Here is a 13,711-nt window from a genome sequence, read left to right on the forward strand (position 1 = left end):
CGCCTTTCCCTAACCTTTCTTATTCTAAATTATCTTAACCTACGCAATCTTACATTCTACTTATCCTATGTTGGACCTCCGCTTCCGGTTACCGTTATTCTTCCACTCCTGTCCTCTCCCTCCCTCTCTCTCTCTCACACACTCACTCACACACTCTCCCCCTCTCTCTCTCCCCTTATCTCCTACCCTCTCTCATCCCCCTGTCCTCCTTTTTCCTCCTTCTCCTTCTCCCCCCCTTTCCCTCTTGCTTCCTCTAACCTTTTTAACCATATTTCCCCTTCCCCCTCCTCTCCTAATATCTCCTTTACCATTTCCTGCCAGCTTTCTTTCCTTCCCCAATCCATACATTCCTCCCACACATGCTCCCACGTCTCTAATCCTCTCCCACATATCCTGCACTTCCTATCCTCCTCCTTTTCCCAATACCTATTTCCCTTCATTTCATTTCCCAGTCTGTACCTTGCCATCCTCCTCCATCTACCTTCCGCCCACCCTTTCTTCAAATAGCCCGGAATCCCCTCCCCTTTAATCTGTTTGTACCACTTATTATATTCCGATTTTATCATTTTTCCTACCCTCTCCTCCCTCTGTTCCTTTCCTTCCCATTCCTCAACTTCTTCCCATCTGAACTCCCCCTTTTCCCTTCTTTCCTCTATCTCCCTTAATCCCATCCCCTTACCCTCAAAAAATTCCCTTCTTTCTCTCTCCCACCCTGACAATTCCCCTCCTTTTTTTGCCCTTTCTTTAATCTCCCCCAAACATATTCTCGCCAACCATCCTCCCTTACCCTCCTCTAACCTTCTCTCATATCCCCATGCTCTTCTACCCATCCTTGTCCTTATCTTTTCCCTTTGCAATTCCTCCCTTACCATATATCCAGGCGTTCCCCAGTCCACTCCTAACATCCATCTCAGATACCTTTCTTGTATCCTTTCCAATCCCTCTCTCTCTTCCCATCCCCATATCTCCACCCCGTATCCTAAAACCGTCCATATTAACGCATCGAAGAGCCACAACCTCCTCCCCCAGTTATTCCCAAATCTCCTCTTACCTATTCCCCATACCTGTCCCATAATTGCTGCCCCTCTCTTTATTCTGTCCCTTACCTGTCCCTCTTGCCCCCCATTCCTTTGAATCACATATCCTAAATATTTGTACTCCTTTACCTCCTCTAATTTTTTTCCCTTCCAAAACCAACTAGCCTTTTTTAACCTCCCTCCCCCCCTTCTGCATCTCATCACCTTCGACTTCTTCTCATTCAGTTCCAGTCCCTTCCCCTCCAGATATCTCCCTAACCTCTCCATCATACACCTCATCCCCCCCTCATCTTCTGCCAACAGCACCACGTCATCCGCGTACGCTAATGTATATACCTTGCCCTCTCCTAATCTCACACCCCCCCATCTCCCTTTCTCCATTTCCTCCTCCAAGTCCGCCATCAACATGTTAAACAGAAGCGGGCTCAGTGGGCATCCCTGTCTCACCCCCCTCCCCGTCCAAAACTTCTCCCCCACCTCCTCCCCTATTCTAACCCTGAACCCTATCTCTCCTAACACTTCCTCGCACCTCCTCACCGTCTCTTCCTTCACCCCCCTCCCTCTTAACGCCGCCATCAACTTCACTCTGTCCACCGAATCAAACGCTGCTCTCAGGTCCACAAACAGTAGGACCATTTGCTTTCCTTTCCTACTTATTTGTCTGTTTATTAAATAGTTTAATACATAAATATTGTCCACTGTTCCCATCCCTTTCCTGAACCCCGTTTGATTCGGTGGCAACATCCCTTTTTCCTCTATCTCTCCCCTCAATCTCTCTGCCAACACCGTCGCATATACTTTGTATAAAGACGGTGTCAGAGTTACCCCCCTGTACTCCGAAACCTCCTTTCCCTCACCCCTCTTCAAGATTGGCACCACCAGCCCCTCACTCCACTCCCTTATCCACCCCTCCCCCTTCCATATCTTATTGCACAACTCCCATACCCACTTCTCTATTCCCTCTCCTCCAAATTTCCACACTTCTCCAGGAATCCCGTCCACCCCCCACCGCCTTTCCTTCCTTTATCCTACCTATCGCCCCTCCTAATTTCTCCTTTTCTATCTGATCTTCACCTCTCTCCTTCTCCGTCCTTCTTCCTCCCATTATCACTCTCGATTCTACCCCTCCTAATAGATCTCTAAAATATCTGTTCCATTCCTCCATCTCAATCCCCTCTCCATTCCTCCTTTTCCTTTTCCCCTTTCCCTCCTAACCACCTCCCAAACCTGCCCTTCCGTCCTCGCTTCCATTGCTTTCTTCGGTCCACTCCTCATTCTCCTCCTCCTTCTTCTTTCTACATAATCTCTCATACTTCTTTTTCTTTTCCTGTATTCTTCTCCTTTCCCCCCTATCCTCCTCCACCTTTTTAAATCCTTTACCACCTCCCCCTTCTCTCTTCTACACTCCCTATCAAACCACCCTCTCTTTTTTTCTTTCTTCTCCTTTCCTTCTCTCTCATTCCCCTTATCTAACACTTCCTGTATCTTCTTTTTCTTCTCCTCCCACTCTCCCTCTACACCCTCCTCTTCTTGTTCATCCCTCTGCTTCCCCCAAATTTCCCCTATCTTCTCCCTAAATTCCTCCTTCCCCTCCTCCGTCCAGTTCCATCTCCTCCTCTTTTTTCCTTTTCTTTCTCCTCCTCCTCCTTTCCCTTCTAACCACACTATTAACGGCATGTGGTCCGAGTCCATCCTTTCACCTATCTCTAACTTCCTGATTTCCTCTCTTACCTCCTCATTACCTATTATGTAATCTATTACCGATTTCCCATTCGGCCCCATATATGTCCACCCCCCCTTCCTCATCCCCTGCTATTCCTCCATTTATTATCGCCCACCCCTTTTCCTCCAGCTTCTTCACCAACCTTCTCCCTTCCCCATTTACTTTTGTATCTCTTGATTTTCTCCCCTTCCCTTCCTCTCCCTCCTCCTCTCCTATCTCCACTCTTCCTCCTAAATTTCCCGTTCTTGCATTAAAGTCCCCCCCTATTATCGTTCTTACTCTGTCTCCCTCCTCCTCCATCCATTCATTCATCTCCCCTAGCTTCTTCTCCATCTCCCCATTTATGTACACTCCCACCAACCTCCATCTCTCCCCTCCTTTTCCTATCCCCACCTCCACCATTCCCTCTTTATCCGCCTTACACTTTCCTTCTATTCCTACCCCTTTTCTCACCCCCACTATAATTCCCCCCATAGCCCTTCCTTTTTTACTCTTCCTCCTCGCATATTGCACCTCCCATTTATATCCTCCCGGCATCCTCCCTTTTATCCTTTCCCACCCTTTTTCATCTACCCATGTTTCCAGAAAAAACATTACGTCCCATTCTCCCACCGCTTCCCAGAAGTCCGCGTCCTTATTTCTTAATCCCGCCACATTCCAGAATGCCACCTTCCATCCTTCCTCCCCTTCTCCTTCCTCCTTTCCTTCTTCCCCTCCTCTCCCTTGCCCTTTACCTCCCACTTCCCTCCTCTCTCTCTTTCTCTTTTTCACCCTTCCTTCCCCACTCTTTCCCTCCCCTCCTTTCCCGTCCCCTGTATTGCTTCCATCCCCTTTCCTTCTATTCCCTCCTCTCTCCTCTCTTCCCTCCTCTCATCCCCTGCTCCTTCCTCCTTTAATTCCTCTTTCACCTCGTCCCATCTCCACCATTTACCTCTCATCCAAATTCTCCCATACCTTACCCATGCCCTCCTTCCCTCTCTTTCTTCCCCTCTCGCCAACTCTCCTAATCTCCACATCATCCTTCTTTCTTTCCACGTTAGATCCTCTTCAATCCTCTCCTCCCTTCCTCTCAACCTCCTTTTCTTTTCCATTATCTCCCTTTTAACCTCCATCTCTCCCACCCTTACTAAGGCTATACTTGTCCCGTCCCTTCTCCCCTCCCCTATTCTCCTCACTTCCTCTACCTGCCCCCCTACCCCTATCTCCTTCAATAATTTCTCCACCTCCCCTTTCACCCCCCCTTCTCCTCCCTTAATTCCTTTTATTATCACATTCTTTCTCTTTTCTTCTCTTTCCTTTCTCTCCCATTTCCATTCCATCCTCTTAATCCTATCTTCCATCTCCTCACTCTCCTTTCCCCTTTCCCCTTTCTCCCTCTCCCCCTTTTTTCCTATCTCTAATTCTTCCATTTTCTTCCCCATCTCCTTAATCCTTTCCATAAATTCCTCCCTTTCTCTCTCCCACTTTTTCTCCCTCTCCTCCATTTCCTTTTTCAGCCCCCTTACCTCCTCCCTTAACTCCTCCTGCCCTCTTACTCCCTCCTTGATCTCTTCTCTAATTTCTCTTCTTATCTCTCTCATCTCCTGAATTATCTCCTCCTTCCACTCCCTCCCCATCTCTTTCAATATCTCCCCTATCCCTCCTGCCTCCTCCCTCCTTTCAACCTCCGGCGACCTTATTACCTTTTTACTTCTCCTGAACGCCCACTCCAAATCCCCTTTTTCTTCTCTCTCCTTTCTCAACCCTACTTCCTCTAATTCCTCCCTTTTCCTTTTCAAAACCTCCTCTGCCGTCCCTGTGCTCCCTCTTCTCTCCCATTTCTCCGTCTTCTTTAATCTTTCTATCTCCTCTATTTCTTTTCTTTCCATCTATATCTCCTTTACTTTATGCCTAGTGACTTTCCCTATACCCTATCTCAGTTACTTTCTCCTCTGCTAGTGACTTTCCCTATATCCTCGACTGGCTCCTCTGTCACTAGAGACTTTCCCCGCACCTACACCTATCCCCTATCTCTCTTCTCCTTTTACACCTGCACTCCTCTTTCCTAGTACCTTCCTCTCCCCTCGTGCCCCTGATCTATCTTCCAAACTGCCAACTCACTCTACCTGCATCACTTCTCTTCCTTCTCACCGCTCTATTCCCTTCTCACCCCACTTGCCTGCACTCCCCTTGCATTCGCCACCTTCAGCTTCTCACTCTCTCACTCTCTCTCCCCCTTTCTCTTCCACACACCTCTAATATTCCACTCAAATACACACACTGACAGCACCTCAACCTTCTCACACGCAACCGGAAACGGAAGTCCTGGCACTGCAAACGAGCAACTCGCATATTACGGCAAGAGTTCCCAATCGGCTTAGCGCTACAATAGAGCCGACATAGAATTAAGACAATGCGTGCGTCAAAACTTGGATCTAATAAGGCGAGTTTAAAAAGGCAAATCAAGTCAAGACAAAATAAGCCATGCGAGTAATTGATTTCGCGCAGCCAACAGCTGCAAATCCCCTGCGCGAAACAAATTTCTGGACTCATTAAAATTGTTTGTCACTGATATAACATCGTCACCAAAAAAGCCATTTACGTTTAAATAATATATAAATCAGCCGACTGGTTGGAAATAGTTTCTCCCGAGAGATTTGAAGCCGCTGGCTTTTTTCTTTTTCGTATATAGACTAAATATACGCGTTTCGTAAAAAGGAAAAATTTGCATGTATTTACTGGACAAAGAACTCTTTCCTGGTAAAAGAATATTAAAATTATTTGTAACTGCAACAGTGTAAGTAAATTAAAATATTTCGTTTTTCATATATTTTTTATTATGAAAAATATTCATAAAATATATATATATATTGAAATAAATAAAAAATTATCAAGTAAAAAAGTGAAAATCTTTAAGATCATATTTTTACCAAATGCGAAGAGGAATATAACATATTTTCTTCGGAACTTGCAAAATGTCAAAGACATATTATTTTCTGGTTCATCGCCGACGTCACATTTTCCTTAAAGTAATAACTGCCGTGTGAAACCTGTACTCCGTTTCTCCGGTAAAATGAATAAAGTGAGACCATAGCTGATATAACATGGCGTGAAAACAGCGCATTTTCCTCGTCCGGAACTTCTGTGACAATTTTCTCTCCTCTCGGCCTAAGTAACATTCGCATTTTTAGCTCGCTAATCTGCGAACAACCTCGCAACTATCGGATAAAACACTAATCCATTGTATTGACATTGCGAGAGAAAAAAAAAGAGAGAAGTCATGACAAGCGGAGAAAGATTAAAGGATAGTCAACAATGAGAATGAACGATGAGACGGAAAAAAAGTGAAGAGAAAAGAACAGTGAAATAATGCAACGTGGGTAAGGAATCGATACGAAGTTACGGTCACCCGGAATCTGTTTAAAAGTCGACCGTGGGAAAAGCAGACAAACAACCAATCTAACTGTAAGATAGAATTTCCAGCGAGTGAAGAAGCGGGGTCGGCATTACTCCAATCTCTCGTCGCGCCTGTCGCTTCCTCACACCACCGTTCCTCTTTTCTCGAATCCGCAGATTACGATCAGAAGTCGTAAAGGACTGGAAGAGGAAATTTCTGCGCGAACGTAAATGGACTGTTCTTGCGGAGAATTGTCGGCGGAGAGATGTTAATAAAGTTCATCCGTGATTGAAGAATATTCGCAAGCCTGGCAAATTTCCGCTAAATTTTATAATATATACATATATATATAAATATATATATATATATATATATATATATATATATATATATATATATATATACGTCAAGCAGATTGTTTTCTTCTGCGAGTGAAAACAATATTGTAATTTCATTGAAAAGTAATACAATATTTAAATCGCAACTTTGCAGCTTTACTTTTGCGCCCGACTTATTTCCTATACCGCGGTTGAGTGCACAAGTGCATTAACGAATTTTGCTGTTAAATTGCGCTTGAGTTGCACAAACAATTCCGTCGCGCGAAGTCGGATTAAAAAGTTTGGCGAACGAAACGTGATATGAGACACGCGGTACACCGTATATATAACATACATTACATATACATATACATATATTCGCTTGATTGCGACTACGGAAGTAGCGCGCCTGCAGACGAAGTATCGCGACACAACTTCCTTGCAAGTGTTAAATGGTCGTAAAATTACGAATGAGACTTTGAGGAGTCTCGCCAAGTTGCTAATTAAGATGGATCGATAATGAGAAAATGTGTACCACTGCAACATCTCCTCCTTGGTCGGACCTTGGGGACGACCCTTGAAAATTGACGGGTCGATAAACGAAAGAGCGTGCGGCACCTTTAACGCGCACAATAAGTCGTGGAATATAAAATTCCCTCTTATGCACCTTCCCTGTTTACATAAAGATGTGCGACGCCGCATATTAAAGCAGAAAATATTCACTTCAAAAAGAGATATCGGCATAAATAAATAAAATATAATACATCGCGTCTCGCAATGTAAAGAGGGATCGAATAGAGGGAAAAACGAAACATGCGAAACGCGCGCAGAGTTTACAAAAGACTTTTAATAAAGAATCATTAAAGCGTAAAAATCGGTAACGATAGAATGTATAGGAGTCGTGACTGTATAACTTTTTACGAAGTACATAATTATACGAGTACATATGCATATATATATATATATATATATATATATATATATATATATATATATCTAATGGTGACTCTATTTAAAAGCTCGACAGAATGGATCAATACATCGAGCGTATACGTTTGAAGTATTGTAAAACTTTATACGTGTCGTGACGTGTGTATAGAGGGATGACATGACGAACATTTAGGGTGTTTAGCATACGGCACACACAAAAGCAGCTTGAATGCACAGGCTATTTAGGAAGAAATACAGATATAGTATATTACAGAATGCACGCCGAGATTTTTCAGACGCGCTATAAAAGTGCAAGGACTCTAAAAGCACTAGATAACGAATGGCACATAGCGGAAAATATATCGAAGATGTCGCGGGACGTCGATTTGTTGAGCTTTCATAATCGATAGCGACAAAGCTCTCGACATAGAGCAGTGTAATACGTCGAGGAATCAAATGGTGGAGGAATAGAGACAGAAGATATTCCTGGATGAGAGACTGGTAACAGTGTGTGCGTGGATCCGGAGATTATGTAACGAAGCACATCAACGGCTTTGCCGACGCTAGACATGCCAAATATGATTTCCCAACACAAATGAAAAAGAGAGAGAGAGAGAGAGCATACGTGTAAGTGTTGGAATTGTGTCTCTGATGAAAGCAAAATGCTGGAACGTGTAAAGTAAACATAAGACCGACAAATATAATTCGACAACATAATGAGATAATATATTATAGAATACGTTATTATAAAAAGTGTGTAACTCCGCTCCACTTATTACTAAAAGTTCCTTCAAAGATCACACGTTCGTCCCCATAGATACGTCAATTAGTCGAATTAGATACCGATGTTCGACATTAGCGCACACTAGAGATAATCAATCATGCATACGTTTTTGATCGATAAAGTTTGCAGCGGGCCAATTGGCTGCCAGGTATCAACATTGATACCAAAATCCCGACAGTGCCACATGCACACGAAGACATGAAGCTGATGAGGACAAGGCGGAGTAGTCCCAGTGGGTTATGAACAGAGACAGAAAGAGAAAGCGTAACATAGCGATAGATAGATAGATAGAGACATAGCTAGAGAGAGAGAGAGAGGGTGGGAAGAGAGAAAGGGAGAGACATAGCGCGACAAGGGGGTAGATATTCGCTCCCAGGGTCGGGAGGATGAGCCACACCGCCGTCGCGTCGAAGGGGCGCGTATCGACCGACTCGCCCCTCGTACTGTCTGTCCCTCGTCCGTTCTTCGTTCCGCCGTTCATACGTACCAACAGTGCGGACACACAGTAGCTATTACAGCGGAGGCAGTCTCTCTTTCTCTCTCTCCCTCTCTTAGCATCCCTTACTGCCTCTCGTTCCGCCGGCATCGGTTTACTGAGCTTGATCTCGCTTCTCGACACTGCAGCTTCCGTAGAAGAGAAGAGGTTCATCCTCGGGTAGACTCGAGCCCGGAATGAGTCGTGTAAGTGCGATAGAAACGCGGTGCGCGCGACTCACCCTCTCGACACCCCTTGGATGCGCTTTTGATCCGGTCGACTCCGCCAAGATTCAATGCCGGAGAGGGAAACGAGAGTGGCCCCGAAGGAGAAGGGCACTCGATACGTCCGATAAGACAAATTACGAAACGCGTTACGGGACACTCGTTACGTCGTTGTTGTGTCGCCAGTCATTCTCTCTCTCTCTCTCTCACTCTCTCTTTCTTTCTCTCCTGAATCTCGCCAGACTGCACGGAATAAATTATAACTAGCGACGCAAGGGTGACAATAGTTGGAGAAACTTCTATATTATGTACGTGGAATGGGTCTCGAATATTATACCGCAAAACAATTTAACTCGCATTAGACCAACCTCAGAGTCGCAACCCAAGTCGCAAAAGTGAAAACTTGGCCCAATGCTATCGCGTCGCATCGTTACATTATTTCGGCACCTCATTCAAGCGCGTTTATTTCGTCGTAAGAGAGTCCCTGGTATATTCGTGCAATTGCGTTGAGGATGCTGTTCCAAATACTATCGAGATTATTTAACATCTATAATTTCCTTGCTCGTTTAATTGGCCTATTCTTTCTTATTAATTTTTGAATTTACACGAGCCTAATAATTATTAAATTACTGATCTCATCAGTTCTGAAACGTAATTTTGTCTCTGAATATAAAACATTAGGTTAAAACGCGAGAAACGCGCATTTTATTGTGTACATAAAAATTCTTATGCTCTTGTTTTAGGTCCTCTAATACGGTTTAACGACACCACGAAGAAAAGACGCCTACCTGGAGTGTCATGGGATTTTCCTCGGCGTTTAAATGTTATGTGTGGAAACGCAAATATCCGGAAGTTTGATATACGCTTCTCTCGGTCCTAAGCTCGTATATGCATGAATGACAAACAACCGCACTACGCTCATACCGTTGCTGCATAATGGCATAACATTATCGTGGAGATGGCAAAATCGGCGTTTCAAGGTACGTAGGTGTTTGATTGATTCGCACATTTCGCAAACACTCATCGAAGCTGAATACGGAAACTTGAAAAATATATTGTCGAATAGATATATGTTGTCGGGAAAAAATCAACTCGTTCGAATATAAAAGAAAGAAACGTATAACCCATCGATATAGATACGAGTCGTGACATCGTTGATCGAAAACCGCAAAACTAGAAACCCGCGTGTCATGTATGGTAACCTGCGTGATGTAAGATGCATTCGTAACGATGCACATACGAGAAATATTTGCGAGACTCAGACAAGTCTATTTCTCGTGCGTTACGGATACGATCGCGAGTGTCACGTCGTAGAAGAGAGAATCTTTTGCAACATATCCGCAACGCGAGACTTGAGTGGCCGACACGTGACTCCGATTACATAATGCTGATCATCAATATGTAATGCCATTGGGAGATAGAAAATGCGCTCAACGTAATCCGAAACGCGTTACCACTTATCCTTATGCACGTATGGCAAAGTGCGATATCTGAAACCACGTCCCACGCATAAGTTCCCATAAACGTGAAGCCTTTTCAAACGCGATAGAAAGGAGCACAAATCAGGAGTAACGATATGGTGAATCCAATAAAAATTCCGAGGAGAAATGCAAAATAGTCTATTTTATTACACGCAAAGGTGAAACCAGTGTATTACACACGTATGGATGTGTAGGAGGAAAAAAATTGTTATAATTTTAACGTGATCTCTACATTTTACATACGCGATATTTTCTCGAACGTGTAGAAAGTTGAAAAAGAATTTATAATGAAAGTCTGCAAAAGATATTACGTTCCATCAAGATTGAAAAAATAAAGAAAAAATGCTGCTCCGTTCTTAACAGGAAACCGATAATGGATCCTCATTTATTGATAACATGTTATATCAGGAAAAAAATTGTAAAAAATAGATTTTATATACATAATATATATATAAAACCAACTTTTTTTTTCCTGATATTGAATAATAAAACACAGAACTTAAAACTCTTTAAATTTACAATGACTCTGTAATAAAGTCTATATATTTATTACAAATACATGTTGTATCGATGAAAAATTCCCCGATAATCAAATAATTACATAAATGCCGCGCTTGAATTTCTTACATACAAGTTCACCCAATATAGAGGAAATTCCACCCTTGTGCATCGATATAAACATCGCCCTATCAATTCCAGAGTATACGGTGGTACAGTTATAGCGCATAGTTTCCAAGATCTGAGAGAGATCAGGCTTTGAGAGATTAGATGGAGTAATCAATGTCCATAGGCTTCCTCGAAGGCGTACGAATTCAGCTCTCGTGCACGAAACATGTGCAGCCCGGGCGATATAGCCGACTCGCCCGGTTCTCATTCATGGAGAACGCGAAGTGCACGCGCGGCACAGCCGTATTGTAAATTTGTAACTTTATATGTAGCGAGTGCACGGTGCGCGCGGCGCAGGAGAGAACGCCGTGAATTCGGTATACGCGGTGGTTTCCTCGGGGAGAGACTCCCGTCCTTAGGGATGTGCGTCGTAAATATTCATTTCCCGGCGTACGTTGTGTCGTACAGCGGCGGCGGACAAAAACTGGGGGATGGAAATAAGAGGAAAGAGTGAGCAGGAAGATGAAACGACACGGCTGTAAAAAAAAAGGTTGTAAAATTGCGAAACATGGAGGACGCTAGCCGCAACGCGCTTCTCGCAATTCGAAGGAGAGAAATATATTCTCGAACGTTTCGTTCGATCATCGCGAGACACTCGTTCGGGAGAAACCTCAGGAAGACTAGATTAGACTATTTGCGATCGCGAGATGGAAATATGTGTGTGTATATGTGGCTCCGAAACCTACTTTATCCTGGATATGTTAGATGAAAAACAGTTTCGTGTCTAATCTTGAAGTGCAGCGTAAATAACTGATTAACCATATAGAACAGTTGGGATTATATAAGCGAATTATTTATAAGGGTATACATTATTTTTATTCGGTGTATATGTATTATATATATATATATAGAATTAAAAAATAAGAGTGCGCACATATTTAAAGTGTCCTAATTTCCATATAACCACTGCTATAAAAAAGATTTAAATAGCCGGAGAAAATTCTTGGATGCAATTAAAGAAGTAATCCAATGCTTTAATTGCGCGATTTACATAAACGCGCACCAGGCAGAGAAACAGAAAAGGAGGAGCGTATCTAAATTTATATACCATAGAAATGCGAGGTATCAGAGGCAATAGTGGATAATTGCGCCTTCGTGGAAAATTTTAGGCTTGGAAAATAAACTGTGATATAACCATGTAACAAAGTCCCAAGACTGGTTTCTCATCGACAACGTAATCGTAGCGGATTTACTGATAAAATGTTAAATTTCTCAGTCCTTAATCTCGTTTTCGATAGAAAATGAGAAAACTGGATTCTACGCCAGCATCATCATGCCGAGATTGCATTGCGTAAAGCTGCAAAGTTCTCCATTCGCTAGTTCACTGACTCTCTCTCTCTCTCTCCTCTTTATTTCCCTTTATCTATCTCCTTCCATCGCCTCTTTTTCTCTCTCTCTCTTTCTCGTGGTGCTACGAAACTTTGTACTTTTGGTAACGAATGAAAGAGCAACATCACGACTATATACTTGGCGATTCACCGGAAACCCGTGAAAGCTTCTCTGGCGAACACGGCATAAAATATCGGATCTGTAAAATGCTTGCGCGGAAAATAACAAAGAAAATCTTACCTTCGTCGAGTAGCCGTGTTAGCTACCTGAAAGTCCCATATCATTTTCTGTTCTTTATTTATATCCCAACAGGGTGAAAGGCGTATCGATCTTTGAACGTCTATTAAAACACACAAGCTCTTCAATTGAAAATGAGATTACATCTCGTTGAAATAAAAAGCTTCGGCAATCTTCGGCGATTCAACTTTTCGAGGGAAAAAGAATTAATAATTTACAAAAATTAGGGTGTCCCTTTTTTGTTCCCCATTGCTTCTTTAAAAAATGAATAGGTACAAAGAAAAATATCTTCCAGTATACTGACATAAAAATAGGAAGTCGTCATACATGGTCGGCCACATGGAACCATCATTGTAAGTTTTTAACGAAAAATTCCAAAGTTTTCGCGTTTCAGGTGACGTTGATTCTCCTTCCCGAGAAGAATGAGATGGAAGTTTGAGAGGTATTTCAAAGTGTCACGCGCAGTAGTGAAACGACGGAGGAAATTTTCTTACGCTAAAATTAATGTTCGTCATGAATTCTGTAAATTCCCAAAGTAGAATGCTCGAAATAACAGCACGAACGTTTTACTGAATATTGTATGATGGAAACTTACATTGTTCTCCTTGAAATCATAATGAAGTATCCATTTCTCTTACGCAAATAATGCATTTAGATCTTGATATTAACATCGTTACTCTTAAAATTTGCTTAAATAAAATGGAAAGATATTTTATGTAAAATATGCTATCTCGAGAGAGAAATTCCGAAATAGAATAAGCTTAAATCAAATTAGAACAAAATCTACGATAAAAATTAGCGCGATCGATTCGCTGAGAATAATATTCGGTATTAATATTGTCGAAAAATGTAATATACATCGGCGGCGGTGGAATCAAAAATCACTTGTCACCATATTTCCATGGAAATCGAATATTCGTGTTACAGTGAAAGCGTCAAAGGGGCATCGTGGGAAAGGCAGCGGCATATTTACCGTGAGTTTGAAATCGCGAAGCGAATCGAAACTTTCGTTCCGCCGGAAGTTACACCTCGGCAGCCTCGCTTCGACGTTACGCATAGCGTAACGAGAAAACATTAATTCCGACATTTCGAGTGTTTCGACCGGGATCCCAGGATAAACCCGGTAGAGCTC

At 42.8% G+C, this 13,711-nt stretch overlaps 2 protein-coding genes across 2 annotated transcripts in view; both read right to left on the minus strand.

Moving 5' to 3' along the window:
• Positions 1 to 13,711, minus strand: part of rg (A kinase anchor protein rugose) — a 319,999-nt gene that overhangs the window by 271,908 nt on the left and 34,380 nt on the right.
• LOC146720409 (uncharacterized) lies at positions 2,851 to 5,358 on the minus strand. The gene has a single exon (XM_085488598.1). The coding sequence runs from the start codon at positions 4,626 to 4,628 to the stop codon at positions 3,528 to 3,530; it is 1,101 nt and encodes a 366-aa protein (XP_085344724.1). The 5' UTR covers positions 4,629 to 5,358; the 3' UTR covers positions 2,851 to 3,527.

This window comes from Nylanderia fulva, unplaced genomic scaffold (genome assembly GCF_048542155.1).
Source record: "Nylanderia fulva isolate GAGA-0341 unplaced genomic scaffold, ASM4854215v1 Scaffold7, whole genome shotgun sequence".
In the NCBI taxonomy this organism is placed as follows: domain Eukaryota; kingdom Metazoa; phylum Arthropoda; class Insecta; order Hymenoptera; family Formicidae; genus Nylanderia; species Nylanderia fulva.

What these genes read in the sequence shown, in the direction of transcription:
- LOC146720409 (XM_085488598.1), bottom strand. Translation starts at nt 4,628, where the DNA reads ATGGAAAGAAAAGAAATAGAGGAGATAGAAAGATTAAAGAAGACGGAG.